At 40.7% G+C, this 13,165-nt stretch overlaps 2 protein-coding genes across 2 annotated transcripts in view; one reads left to right on the top strand and one right to left on the bottom strand.

Moving 5' to 3' along the window:
• The window catches only part of LOC134666590 (sorting nexin-25), a gene marked incomplete at its 3' end in the record, with an annotated part of 34,746 nt that extends 24,488 nt beyond the window's left edge, over positions 1 to 10,258 (bottom strand). The window contains exons 1-7 of the mRNA XM_063523796.1: positions 9,795 to 10,258; positions 8,970 to 9,277; positions 8,260 to 8,432; positions 5,812 to 5,998; positions 4,952 to 5,195; positions 3,102 to 3,311; positions 2,041 to 2,215 (exon numbers count right to left, since the gene is read on the bottom strand). Coding sequence (XP_063379866.1) covers positions 2,041 to 2,215; positions 3,102 to 3,311; positions 4,952 to 5,195; positions 5,812 to 5,998; positions 8,260 to 8,432; positions 8,970 to 9,277; positions 9,795 to 10,025 — 1,528 coding nt within the window. The remainder of the gene's footprint in view (positions 1 to 2,040; positions 2,216 to 3,101; positions 3,312 to 4,951; positions 5,196 to 5,811; positions 5,999 to 8,259; positions 8,433 to 8,969; positions 9,278 to 9,794) is intronic.
• Positions 10,259 to 11,301: 1,043 nt separating this feature from the next.
• LOC134666571 (pyridine nucleotide-disulfide oxidoreductase domain-containing protein 1) lies at positions 11,302 to 12,830 on the top strand. Its single transcript, XM_063523772.1, has one exon. It carries the CDS (start codon positions 11,361 to 11,363, stop codon positions 12,795 to 12,797), a length of 1,437 nt encoding a protein of 478 aa, XP_063379842.1. The 5' UTR covers positions 11,302 to 11,360; the 3' UTR covers positions 12,798 to 12,830.
• The last annotated feature ends 335 nt before the right edge of the window (positions 12,831 to 13,165 follow it).

Consider the following 13,165-nt stretch of genomic DNA (forward strand, 5'->3'; position numbering starts at 1 on the left):
TAAAATTCTGGCAACAATGCACTCAAATGGTGCAAAGCTTCTGGAAGCAATGGCACAAACAATATCTTGTACAGCTACAAAATCGCCCAAAATGGCGTACTGAAAGTAATAATATAAAAGTTGGTGCGCTAGTGCTTTTCAGGGATGATAATATTGCACCCTTGAGATGGCCGATGGCCAGGGTTGTTGATACCTTCCCTGGTCCGGATGGTAAAGTGAGAGCACTTTCCATCAGAACCAGTAAAGGTTCTCTAATCAAAACTAGTATTCATAAGATATCTGTACTTCCAATTGAGACTGATTAAATCTATAGAATAATAATAACTCAAATTTTAACATGTAGTAAAAAAAAGGGGATTATAATCAGGCCTCGGTTGTAAGTCTATAATGTAGCTTAGTTTTAATTTAAAAATAAATGTTTTTGCATACCTAACTATAAATAATACCTAGAGCTTGTATAGGTGCTTAGCTCCTCCCTGAAATTGTATGTAAAGCTATTAAAAGGTTAGGGTTGTCAATAAGCTTAGCTCCTGTCCATAATTGGATGTAAAGCATATAGGTTAGGGTTGTCAATAAGGGCAACAATTTATTAGTATAAGTTTTTAATTCTTTCAATGTAAGCTTTTGCTGCGCTGGCAATATGTACGATACATACCGTACATTTAGATACTTAGATATGTAGGTAGAGTAACAAAATTAAGTTTAGTTTAACGGTAACCTTTTGGCTCGAATGGAAGTGGAAATATAGTTCTTTATTTAAAATTTATGTTTGGCGTTTCCTTTCAAGACCTGCGCCTAACAGCGAGTCGGACTCGCCCATGAAGGGTTCCGTAACAGCAAGTAACACAATAAAATTGCGGTTTACGGTTTATGACGTATTAAAAAAAACTACTTACCAAATCTTGTTCAAACCAATTTTCGGTGGAAGTTTGCATGGTAATGTACATCATATATTTTTTTTAGTTTTATCATACTCTTATTTTAGAAGTTACAGGGGGGGGACACATATTTTACAACTTTGGAAGTGTCTCTCGCGCAAACTATTCAGTTTAGAAGAAAATGATATTAGAAACCTCAATATCATTTTTGAAGACCTATCCATAGATACCCCACAAGTATGGGTAACCCATAATGGGTTTGATGAAAACAAAAAAAATTGAGTTTCAGTTCTATGTATGGGTAACCCCAAAAATTTATTGTTTTTTTTCTATTTTTGTATGAAAATCTTAATGCGGTTCACAGAATACATCTACTTACCAAGTTTCAACAGTATAGTGCTTATAGTTTCGGAACAAAGTGGCTGTGACATACGGACGGACAGACAGACAGACAGACAGACATGACGAATCTATAAGGGTTCCGTTTTTTGCCATTTGGCTACGGAACCCTAAAAAGGGTTAAGAAGGCTTTTCTATCGCAATAAAAGTGTTTTGTATGTAAAGTTTAAATTTGTTATGAACAAAATAAATGAATATAGAGGTAGACCAAGGAAAGTCTGCAACGATTTTGATAACACAACATGGTGAGGTGAGACCATTTCGTGGCACTTTCTCCTTTTTTATGCTTCTCTGCTTGTGTAAACTTCTTTTTTGAGTTTGTGCTCACGAATAAAATATTCCTATTATGTTCTACTTGCACTGGGTATCTATCTGCGTAGGTATATTATCAATTTATCAATAAGTTTTTGGCAAAAATTTCATTTTTGGTACAAGCTTTTATCGCTGACTGTACTTTTCTTTCCACAGGCACCTAATGCTTATCGAGACAATTCTAAAAACCCCAAACACAATTAGGTTTCGTTGTTTTATCACATAGTTCCTATGGCCACCTCCGGTCTCCATCATCAGATCAGCTCGATGACACCATAATACTGCATTGTTCCCGACTTACGTATGTATGCAAAATTTCAGCTCATTCGGAAACCGGGAAGTGGATCAAATTTAATTTGCAAGATTTGATTACACACAGACAACGGTCAGGTGAAACTAAATAAAAGCTTGTAAAATCGTTGCAGATTTGTCTTGTTCTAACTATACCAACCTTTATTAGCCTCCTCGTTCGCCAGCTCGATCATAAGTGCTTTGTACTGCTCACTGAGCATAAACGACGAGTAGTACTTCTGCTGTATTGTGTCGACCACGGTGTCTTGCACTTCGTAGAACACCTCCGGCCCTTTATCACCGAGTAGGAATGCCTCCATTCGTTTTCTCGTATCCTGTCATGTCGATATCAAAAAAGAACACTTAGGGCCACTTGCACTATCACTAACCCGGGGTTAACCGGTTAAACCTGGAGTCACCATGGTTACCAGTACAATTTGACACTGGGTTAGCGGTTTAACCGGTTAACCTCGGGTTAGTGGAATGGTGCAAGTGGGCCTTAGTTACATAAACAGGTTTTAGTGTTCCGTACAAAACTTTGTTCACGGAACACTTATAGGATCACTTCGGTCTTGCAAATCAGTCAAATGCATTTTTTGTAATTGCAATTTAAAATGAATAATAAGTGCTTACCTATAATATAATAATAAATGGTCCGGGCGTGGCGCATAGTCTGTATCTTTAGGTATTTAAATAAAAGTAAACAATTTGTAAATTTTCGGGTAGTTATAACATTTATTGTTTAACCGACCAATTACAAATCCGCCTGGATCTGTAACTGAACGACCTGACTTTACCCTACATTATTTGATCGTGTAAACTGTAATGTTTTCATCTACCCTCAACTGACTGAAGGAGCCATTTGATGGTAGATTTTGTTTACTTTTATTCAAATACCTAATGATACAGAGTATAGGAATTTATAGAGAAAAGTTAACTGTCAGTATCTGGGCTAAATTTGAAAGCCATGTTTGTGCTGAGACCGTACGGCTCGGCCACGACATCACGCGACTGCCGACGGCGGCAGCGCCAACCATAGTTGGGAACGAAAGGTCCGATCGCTGCCTCGATCCAACCTATGACTATCGCGGCCGCCGTCGCAAGTCGCTCAATGTCGTGGCCGAGCCGTTAGTCTATTCTGTTCGTCGACCTACCTTACCTTATGTTACCTTATCACTTGTTTATCACTTGTTTGTGTGTTAGATGATGTGTTGTGTTTACCTTATCGACCTTGATCTCCGCCGTGGGCGACCTGATGTACGTGTAGAAGATCTCGGCGCCGAGCTGATGCCAGCTGCTGCGCGGGCTGTGCCGCAGCTCTTCCACCCCCATCCAGAACCCGACCAGGCCTTGCGAGCACATCGTCTCCAGGAACATCGACAGGTAGCGCCGGCCGGTCACGCTCTCCAACACTTTGTGGAGGGGGAGACACTGAAATTGCATTATTGATGTTGGAACTAAGACCGCCAAGCTGATGGCTCCTCTACACGATGGGCCAACGCCGGCCACTCCAAGGGACGCATTTATGCGTTAGAGGGAGCAAGTGATATTGCTATCTCATTCTACCGCATGGCTGCGTCTCTTGGACTGGCCGGCGCAGGCCCATCGTGTAGAGGAGCCATGAAATGGGACTGGGCCGGCCATGTCTGCCGCATGCACCCATAGAGATCGGCCAAAATAACCACGGTATGGGTGCCGTAAGATGGGCGAAGATCTGGGCCCAGGCGGAGATGGCGGGATGACCTGGACGCATATCTTATCTTAACACCTGGCCGGAGATTGCTCAAAACCACGGAATAAATAATAGTACTAGGTATAGAAGACTCACTCTCTAACAAAATGCGTCTGTTACGATCAGTACAGATAATATATGGCCGCTAGGTGGCGACAGCGCCACGCGCGGCTTATGGCTTTCCCCAAAATTGGGGTGGAACGGATGTACTTTTAGCTACCTGTAGCAAAGCGACGCAATCGCGGAGTGAGCCACGCCTGTCAAAATCAAAACTGAGAGAATGAAAATCGAGGGGGGAGGCCTTTGCCCAGCAGTAGGACACCGTATAGGCTTGTAATATAAGTCCAGGTCTAAAAGCATGATAAGTCTGAAGGGGATGGTCTTATGGAAGTTTCAATAGGAGTAGCAGAGGAAGCGCTATTTCCGTTGAACCTTGTCAGTCTTACTTCTAATTTTTGCCTACTACTAAAGAGTACTAACTACTACTACACGTCAAAACTGTAAGACGTCTTGTTGTTCTCCACCAAAACTTGGCGGAGAACAAAAACCAAAACATACAAAACAAAACATAGTTGTTTTTGGTATGTTGTGAGCAATGTTCAAATGTGTTTTCAATCTGGTCGCATTGCGTATATTCTGACCCTCGCGGGCGCACGTTCGTAGCAATATGTATAGGTACCTACTTGCTTTTAAGTCCAGGTCATAAACTAGGAATCCTCTAGACCGAGTTAGACCAATTATTTCATGCAACCGATGATGCCAAAAATGCGGGGGTGCGCGGGACGAGGTGAGCGAAGTCCTGTGCCGTGATTGGTCCGTTCAAAGACGCGGACGTCACACAAAGACACTTTCGACTCGAACATGGAGTAAAATTAACATATGCGTGGCAGAGGGGGTAGCGCTACTATGCTCAGTCTGGTGGATGTCTTGACTGATAAATATAATGGGACAATGTTATGCAAATCTACCTGGTCACACAGTAAGCTTACTAAGGCATGTGCTGTTGGTATAAGCAAGGCTCGGAACCGGTTGTTTCCTCATACAATTAATACCGGTATTATTTCGTTCTTATTTGTTATTTGGTATATTATTTCATTTTTAATGAGACAATCTAATAATACGAAGTTGATATCTAAATACATGATTCAGTCCTACGTAAAGCGCATAAAATAATTAAAAATATTGGGCTATTTCCGGTTTTTCAAAAAACCGGTTGTGAGCCTTGGGTATAAGTAATACAATTCAAGAGACTGACTAACATTACATCGCAAATAAACTACAAAACAATATATTTCTTACCACATAAGCCGCACATGTATTTAAAAATTTACTTTCTTACCTTGTTATCGTTCTCATTAACCGCAGGGAAGGCGCCATCCCAGCCCAAGCTCTTGAGATGCTCCTCGCACTCAAGTTTAGCTATACTGAGCTGCGTGATATATCTCTCCAGTTTCTTGGCATCTGCGATCTGCTGGCGGCTTACGTTCTGCTGCCCTGCTTTTTCAGCGTCCACGTCCACGCCTTTAGCTCTTTTCATGTTTTGAAGGGTGGTTGCTTGCATTATTTGGGTAACTATGTCGTATCTACAAGAAATTGAGTTGTGAATTATAAATATTATAATTGAAAACATGGCCGTTTCAATGTAAATGGTACAGTCACCTGCAATAATGTCGAGCACGGGCAAAGCGTACCAATTGGGTACTTTTCTCTACTCAAAATAAATTATTTCACACCGTGCACGAAATAAAGCACCAGATCATTATTAGAAAAACATAGATAGCAGTTATTTTTAAACACAATTTCTATTAAATAAATCGGATGGAAGTATAAAAAGCAGGTGAGTTGACTGTGACGTCACTACACACGTTTTCATATAAATTCCATATTAGCAAATCGTTTTGAGAGTTTTAAACAAGAAGCTGATTTGACTAGTAGGAAATTAACCAATAGTAGGTACAATACGATAAAAGTGCGAAAAGTAGGATATTCGCAACGTGTGGCGATAAATTGAAACACGATCGAAGGGAGCTGATGCTTCAGCTCGGAGCCGAAGGATTCCGAGCCGCCGCCGCTACCAAGGCTCGCTATGTGTGGACCCGGATTTTCACAATCGGTTACGCTTTAGGTACCTTAACCAATTTCTTAACACAATTATCTAGTACATAATGGAACAGTGATTGTTACAAAATGCTTACTAACCGTAACCGCTTCAACTGGTCGACGTTATCACAACTGCTTATTAGGCGTATGTAGTCCTCAAATGTTTTAGCGTATTCGTGGGTTCGGACATGCATGGCGTTCACTTCCTTTTGAGCTTCGAGGTATTGGATGATCTTTTGGTTTATGACGTCGGGCTCCGTGATCAGATCTATGGCCGGTTGGAACACTGAAAGATGAAATATCCAAAGTTTCAATACTAACAAGTAAGGATAAAAATTAAAATCCAATTTCTTAGGTAAACTGACCATTGTAAAACTAGGCCGCAATTGAGTTAAATACACTCGGCGTCACGGAAATCGCACACCCACGGATTTTTGTTTCAAGCCGTTATAAACCTTATAATGTTGAAGGTAAAGTATGAGTGTGTGGGATCATTTTAAAGAGAATTTAACCCTTCATTTAAAAACAATGCATTAGTTACTAAAGAGTAAAAAAAAAGGGCACCTTTTTTAATAAGAAATAAAAATCGTATATTCATGCAAAAAAATCAACAAATTAAAACACAATAAAATCAACAAATATTGGAGTACAAATGCCTAAAACTAAACTTAAAACCTAGTGTTGCCTCCTCTGGCCTTAATGACTGGCTCCATGCGAGCCTTCATGGACCTCACGAGAGTCACGACGTACTCTTGAGGAATAGCATCCCACTCTTCAATGACGGCATCTCGAAGCTGTTCCAGGGTCGCAGGTGCAGGATTACGTGACCGCACCTTCCGTTTTAGCTGATCCCAAAGGTGCTCTATGGGATTCAGGTTCGGACTCCTTGCTGGCCACTGCATGACGGTGATCCCAACCTGATCAAGGCAGTCCCGAACAATCAACGCTGTGTGGGAGCGGGCGTTATCCTGCATGAATGTGAATCTAGGACCGACAAATTCGGCGTATGGAACCACATGGTCCTCCAGGATCTCTGTGATGTACCGATGAGCAGTCATGGATCCCTGGCCTCGACCACCACCAGTGCGGGAAACACAAACGAGCTCGGTTTTGCCGGCGAGGGAAATGCCACCCCAGAACATGCAGGATCCTCCTCCGTATCCTACGGTTTCTTCAAGACAGGCCTGTGAATAACGTTCCCCTTGCCTCCTGTACACTTTTCTGCGCCTATCGTTGCAGAACAGGCACACCCTGATCTCATCGGAGAAGAGGACAGCCTTCCATTGGTCGACCGTCCAATCCTTGTGTTCGCGAGCAAACTCACGCCTGACTCGCCGATGCTCTGCCGTCAATTTGGGACCCGTAGCCGCTCTATGGGGCATGATCTTCTTCTCCCGCAACCTTCTTCTTACTGTAGAGACACTCACCACCGTTCTCCGAACTGCTTGCAGCTGCTGCTGCAGCTGGACAGCGTTGGAGAAACGGTTCCGCAAAGAAGTCGACACAATAAAGCGGTCGTCTCTTTCGGAAGTGCAGCGTTGTCCTCCGGATCCAGGCTTCCTGGTGAAGCCTGTAGTCCTCTGGAATCGATGAACTGCTCGGAGAACTCGGAAACGGCTTATGTTGAGTTGCCGAGCAACCTCAGACTGTGTCATTCCTGATCCCACCAGGGCTACTGCTTGAGCTGCTTCTGCTTCCGTGGTATCCATTTTCTTGGGGTGTTTTCTTTCTCCAGCTGTTCCGGTGTGACCTCTGTGAACTCTGGATACCGAATGACCCATATTCCACTTTTACTCCCCCTTTTAAACCTATCCAAGGTAACGCAACTAGCGACCCTTACAACGCGTATTGTAGGTGTTCTTTCAGAACGCCGTAATTTCGTGATTATTATTATTTTTCCCAAAAATGCTTTATTCATGTTTTAATGCTTATTAATTGTGCTTTCAAATGATATATATATTGTGAGGGTATAATACATATGATAAGAGCTATATTCGCTTAAAACAAAAATCGGTGGGTGTGCGATTTCCGTGACGCCGAGTGTATAAGACTACACGTGAAAATGCAAGACGTCGTTTGGGCTGTAAGCTTGTACCAAAAATGAAAAACGGGTTATTCCCACTAATTATCAGGTTATCACCAAGTTGTTACCAGTGGCAGGCGTGGCTCACTCCGCGATTTCGTCGCATTGCTACAGGTAGCTAAAAGTACATCTGTTCCAGGATACCAATTTTGGGGAAAGCCATAAGCCGCGCGTGGCGCTGTCGCCACCTAGCGGCCATATCTGTGCTGATCGTAACAGACGCGTTTTGTTAGAGAGTGAGTCTTCTGTACATAGTAGTATTATTTATTCTGAGCCAGTGGTAACTACTATGATTTTTTTCCATTTTTCACCAAACCGAGTTGATGGTAACTACTGGGAATTATTTTTCCCAGTAGTTACCACTGGTAAAAGGTGGGATTTTTTTCCAGTATTTACCACTGGTAACAACTAAGTGGTAACTAGTGGGAATAACCCGGAAAAAACTTATATTTACTTAGGTTTACCTTTGCAAGCCAGCACTTCTCTCATGAAGTGAGATACCGGAGACAAGGAGTAGCATCTCGGCATCAGGAACATGATAATCAGCTCACTGGTCTGACGGAGGTAGTGCAGCTCAGTCTCACAGGACATCAAGTGAGGTGCTAGAGCAAATACTGGTGCCTGGTTTAGCTCTAGCCTGTTTTTAAAGGTAAATTGTTAATTAAAACATAACATACTTATATCTGTGTTATAATGTCAATTGCTAATAAACATGTAGAGTTAATTATAATGGCTGTGTTACAATAGCAGTAGATTTAACTTTTTATTATTTTGTAGGACTATGCCATTTAGTTTCCTTAAAACCAATTATGGTAAAGGGCGAGTCAGACTCGCGCACGAAGGGTTCTGTACCATTACGCAAAAAACGGCAAAAAAATCACGTTTGTTGTATGGGAGCCCTACTTAACTATTTATTATATTCCGTTTTTAGTATTTGTTGTTATAGCAGCAACAGATATCGGTTCATGAGATACAGCCTGGTGACAGACAGACAGCGGAGTCTTAGTAATAAGGTCCCGTTTTTACCTTTTGTTTTTCCTAAACCTTTTTCTAAAAAAACACCCTGTATGTAGCAGGAATGGCTTAGGATTAACCTATGAATATAAGAGGGAAATAAAATATTAAACACTAAAAAGCACTAATATTTTAATATGTCAAGTAATTTGATACTTACGCACAGCTCTGGGCAATCCTAATACGCTCGAAATGCTGAGTAATTTTCAAGACCATATCATTGGCCAATAGCTTTTCTGCATCTACCCGTAACAATCTCTCGTGTAGATTTTTAATTCCTCCCCATATATGTTCCTTGAATTTGTCCACCACAGGCTCCGGTTTGTATGCAAACTCTTTCAGCCAGCGGGTAACAAAGTCCCTAAGGACATAGTCAATCAGTTGCTGTAACTGACTGTCAACCGTGCGGCCAAAAATAACTGGTAGGTGGCTCTTTTTAACAGCATGCGGCCATGTAGTTAGGTCATCCTGGTGGAGTTAATGTAAGTTTTTAAATTGAAAAAAAAAAACATGTATGATCTCATTTTAAAATCTAAGTTATTCGCAGAAATCGCAACTGGTTGACGTAACTGGTGACCAAAGAGCTGGCAGCTACCTCGCACAACATATCAGCATTGCGATACAGCAAGGAAATACCGCCAGCATCCTTGGTACAAAGCCTTAAGGGCCTATTTTAGATTTAAGCTAGTTATTAATTTCTTTAAGTAATACTACTGTATATATCTTGTTTGTAAATAAATGATATTTATAATAATTACCTGCAAAAAAAATTAAACCAGTTTTAAGCTAGTTATTAATTTCGCTTAGTATTACAACTGTATATACCTTGTATGTAAATAAATGATTGTGTGGTTTAAAAAAAAACTTAAACCATTTTTGATGAATCTATCTGGATAAATTGTGGATACTCTATTTCTGAATATAGTTATGCAAAATAAATATACATTACTTAATTATAATATTATGAATAGATGTACAATCATACCTTCAAAGTTTCCTCCAACTGCCTCAACTCTTTTTCTACTTTATCCATCAGAAAAATCGAAGGCTGGTGAGGCGAAGACAGAGAGATGTGTCCCCATAAAGTCAGTGAAAACACCAAAACTACTAGAAAAATAGTCAACACTAAAAGGTAAAGTGGATTCCAAATTATTGGAAAGTACCATGCCGACATTAACCACAAGGGCACTGAACTAATCAGTACCCACGTCCACATTATAACTTGTTTTTAGTCACAGTAAAGAGATATTATTATGTTTTACAGAATCAATCAATAAGTTTTAAGTTACTCATAATAAGAATTACATAGCACTACTTAATAACACGTATAGAACAAGACATAAAAACCATTTAGTTTTATTTGTTAAACAGGAGTAAATTCAAGCACATTTTCTGACAATTTTATTTATTAGTTCAATTTCCTGATTTGTAACTCGAATAAAGAGAATTCATAAATAAATTTATGCTGTCAGGTCAGTTTGTCACAGCGACGAAAACACCTAAAAGAAAATAAAGCCATTTCCAAGATAATCCAATCAAAAGAATTCGTTTAATTTTAAACCTTATGTGAACGGGAAAAAGTATATTTATTAAATTTGGACACGGTACCTTAAATGGACGAATTTGGGACGAGACGAATGCATCTATAAAGGGCTCAGTAGACCTTGCAATAAATCCTCAGATCAGAACAACTGGCATACGATTTTTTATACCTAACGAAACGAATTTACTCAAACGATGAAATGCTGCAATGTGCTAAGAAATCGCTTGTAATTTTTACCCGATAAGCCCGCTCCACACTCGTGCGCGAATCGCGGCGCGAAGCCGCGAACGCGAGTCTGTGGCCCATTTTATAAAGCTACAAGTTACAATTTACAAGCGGAAGTCTCTTTCTAACCCTATGTTTTAGAACGAGACTTCCGCTTGTAAATTGTAAAGCGCCCTCCAGACTATGCGCGTGAATCGCGGGCGAAGCCGCGAACGCGAGTGTGGAGTCTAGTTCGCTGATATGCGAAATCGACTCCAGACTCGCGTTCGCGGCTTCGCGCCGCGATTCGCGCACGAGTGTGGAGCGGGCTTAACTTGTAGCTTTATAAAATGGGCCACTGGAGTCGATTTCGCATATCAGCGAACTAGACTCCACACTCGCGTTCGCGGCTTCGCCCGCGATTCACGCGCATAGTCTGGAGGGCGCTATACAATTTTAAATGCGAACCACTCACAAGGCAGAGGGGCTACCGCGAAAACCGAAATTCGCAAATTGCGGGGATCTCTCTTTTACTCCAATCAAGGCGTAATTTTATTAAAGTGACGGAGAAAAATGCCCGCAATTTGCGAACTTCGATGTTCGCGGTTATAGGCCTGTATGGCCTATGGTTTAAGCCTAGCCAGAAGGACCAATAAAAAAAAGCAACGTCAATTATTGGTTTTGTCATTTGTCACTGTCAACTTGTCATGTCGTTGTCAAGTGCAGACTGCAGTTGACATGCAGTTGACTTGTTGCACTTGTTGCCGCCTGGATACTTTTGTGGAAATATAATGAGACATTGTTATGGCTGCTAAACAAATAGATTTAAATACCACTTACTTGGTAATAGGAGGTGGTATTGCTGGCGTAACATGTGTAGAGACTTTAGCTATACTGCATCCCGAGGAAACCTTGGTGTTGATAACAGCATCTTCACTGGTCAAAAATGTGAGCAACGTCAGTTTTTTCGCGAAGACTGTGGTTAAGTTTGATGTGAACGAAACTGAAGCAAGTTCGCTGCAAAGAATACACCCGAACTTGAACATAGTTTATGATTCATTACAAAGTGTAGACACGAAAAATAAATCAGTGACAACATCAAAAGGAGTGGTTATTAAATATGATGTATTATGTATATGTACAGGAGGCATACCGAAGCTCATCTCAGACTCAAGTAAATCTAAAAGAGTGATCGGAATCAGAGACACTGAGTCTGTTCAAGAGTTCCAAGAGAAACTGAAAACGGGTCGAAAAATGATTATTGTTGGTAATGGAGGCATTGCATCAGAAATTGTCCATGCAACTAGAGGAATTCAAAAAGTTTGGGTGATAAGAGATGACTACATATCTTCCACATTCATAGATCCTGGTGCTGCTGAATTTTTCCAAAACACTTTCCGGAGCAAACCCGCTAAAGCTGATCCACCTAAACATATTATATCAAGGAGGCATGTGTTCTCTGAGGAAGACACTGTTGTTGCTTTGAATAAAGACTTGAAATCGGCTGCTCTTGGACCAGATTGGTTTAGGAAACTTGAGGGTATAAGAAATGAAGCTGGGGAGCAAGAATTAGAAATAATTTATAAAACTGAAATTGAATCAGTTAATGAAATTCAGGATAAAGGATACCCGTTACAAGTTAAGCTGACTAATGGCAGAACATTATTTTGTGACTTTGTTATTTCAGCAACAGGAGTGGAGCCTGCTGTTAACTTTTCATGGGACCAGGAGCCTGAGAAGGGGTCTGACGGTGGATTAGCTGTAAATGAGTTCCAAGAAACATCGGTTAGAGATATATTTGCAGCTGGAGATGTAGCTCATGCTGCATGGAGACATGCCCCACACTGGTTTCAGCTCAGACTCTGGACCCAAGCAAGACAGATGGCAGCAATGGCTGCTAAGTCAATGCATGCCCGCACTACAAACCAAGAAGTATTACAAGATTTTTGTTTTGAATTGTTCACACATTGTACATCTCTTTTTGGGTACAGAGTGGTATTACTTGGAAAATATAATGGACAAGGATTGGGGACTGACTATGAACTCCTGTTAAGAACTACTCCTTGCCTTGAATATGTAAAATTTGTGCTTCAAAATGGTAGACTTCAAGGAGCAATTTTAATAGGGGAAACAGATTTAGAAGAAATGTGTGAAAATCTTATACTTGACCAAATAGATTTGACTCCATTTGGAGATGATATTTTAAATCCTGATATAGATATTGATGACTATTTTGATTAAAAATATAGAAAAAATATTTATGTTATTATTTGACGTATAAGCTAATGGTTATCTATCTCAATCTCGGAGTAATTAACAATGGAGCCGCCATTAACAGGCGTTCCCCTCTGTCGAAAATAGGCGGCCAATGGTCAACCACATGTCAACCACATGTATGGACTGACGTTTATCTGACATGACGTACCTATACATTTGATGTGCCCCTCCCCCGCAAAAAACGGCAGACTATTTTGTACCGAAAATTTTAGACATGGCGTCTCCATTGGTTATATCCTCTAAGATCTCAATAACAAGATATATAAAGTCTGAGCTAACTTTTGACATAAAGCCTGACCAGTAATATTACAAGCCCATTTTTAAAGCGCTAC

This window comes from Cydia fagiglandana, chromosome 8 (assembly GCF_963556715.1).
Source record: "Cydia fagiglandana chromosome 8, ilCydFagi1.1, whole genome shotgun sequence".
NCBI classification, from domain to species: domain Eukaryota; kingdom Metazoa; phylum Arthropoda; class Insecta; order Lepidoptera; family Tortricidae; genus Cydia; species Cydia fagiglandana.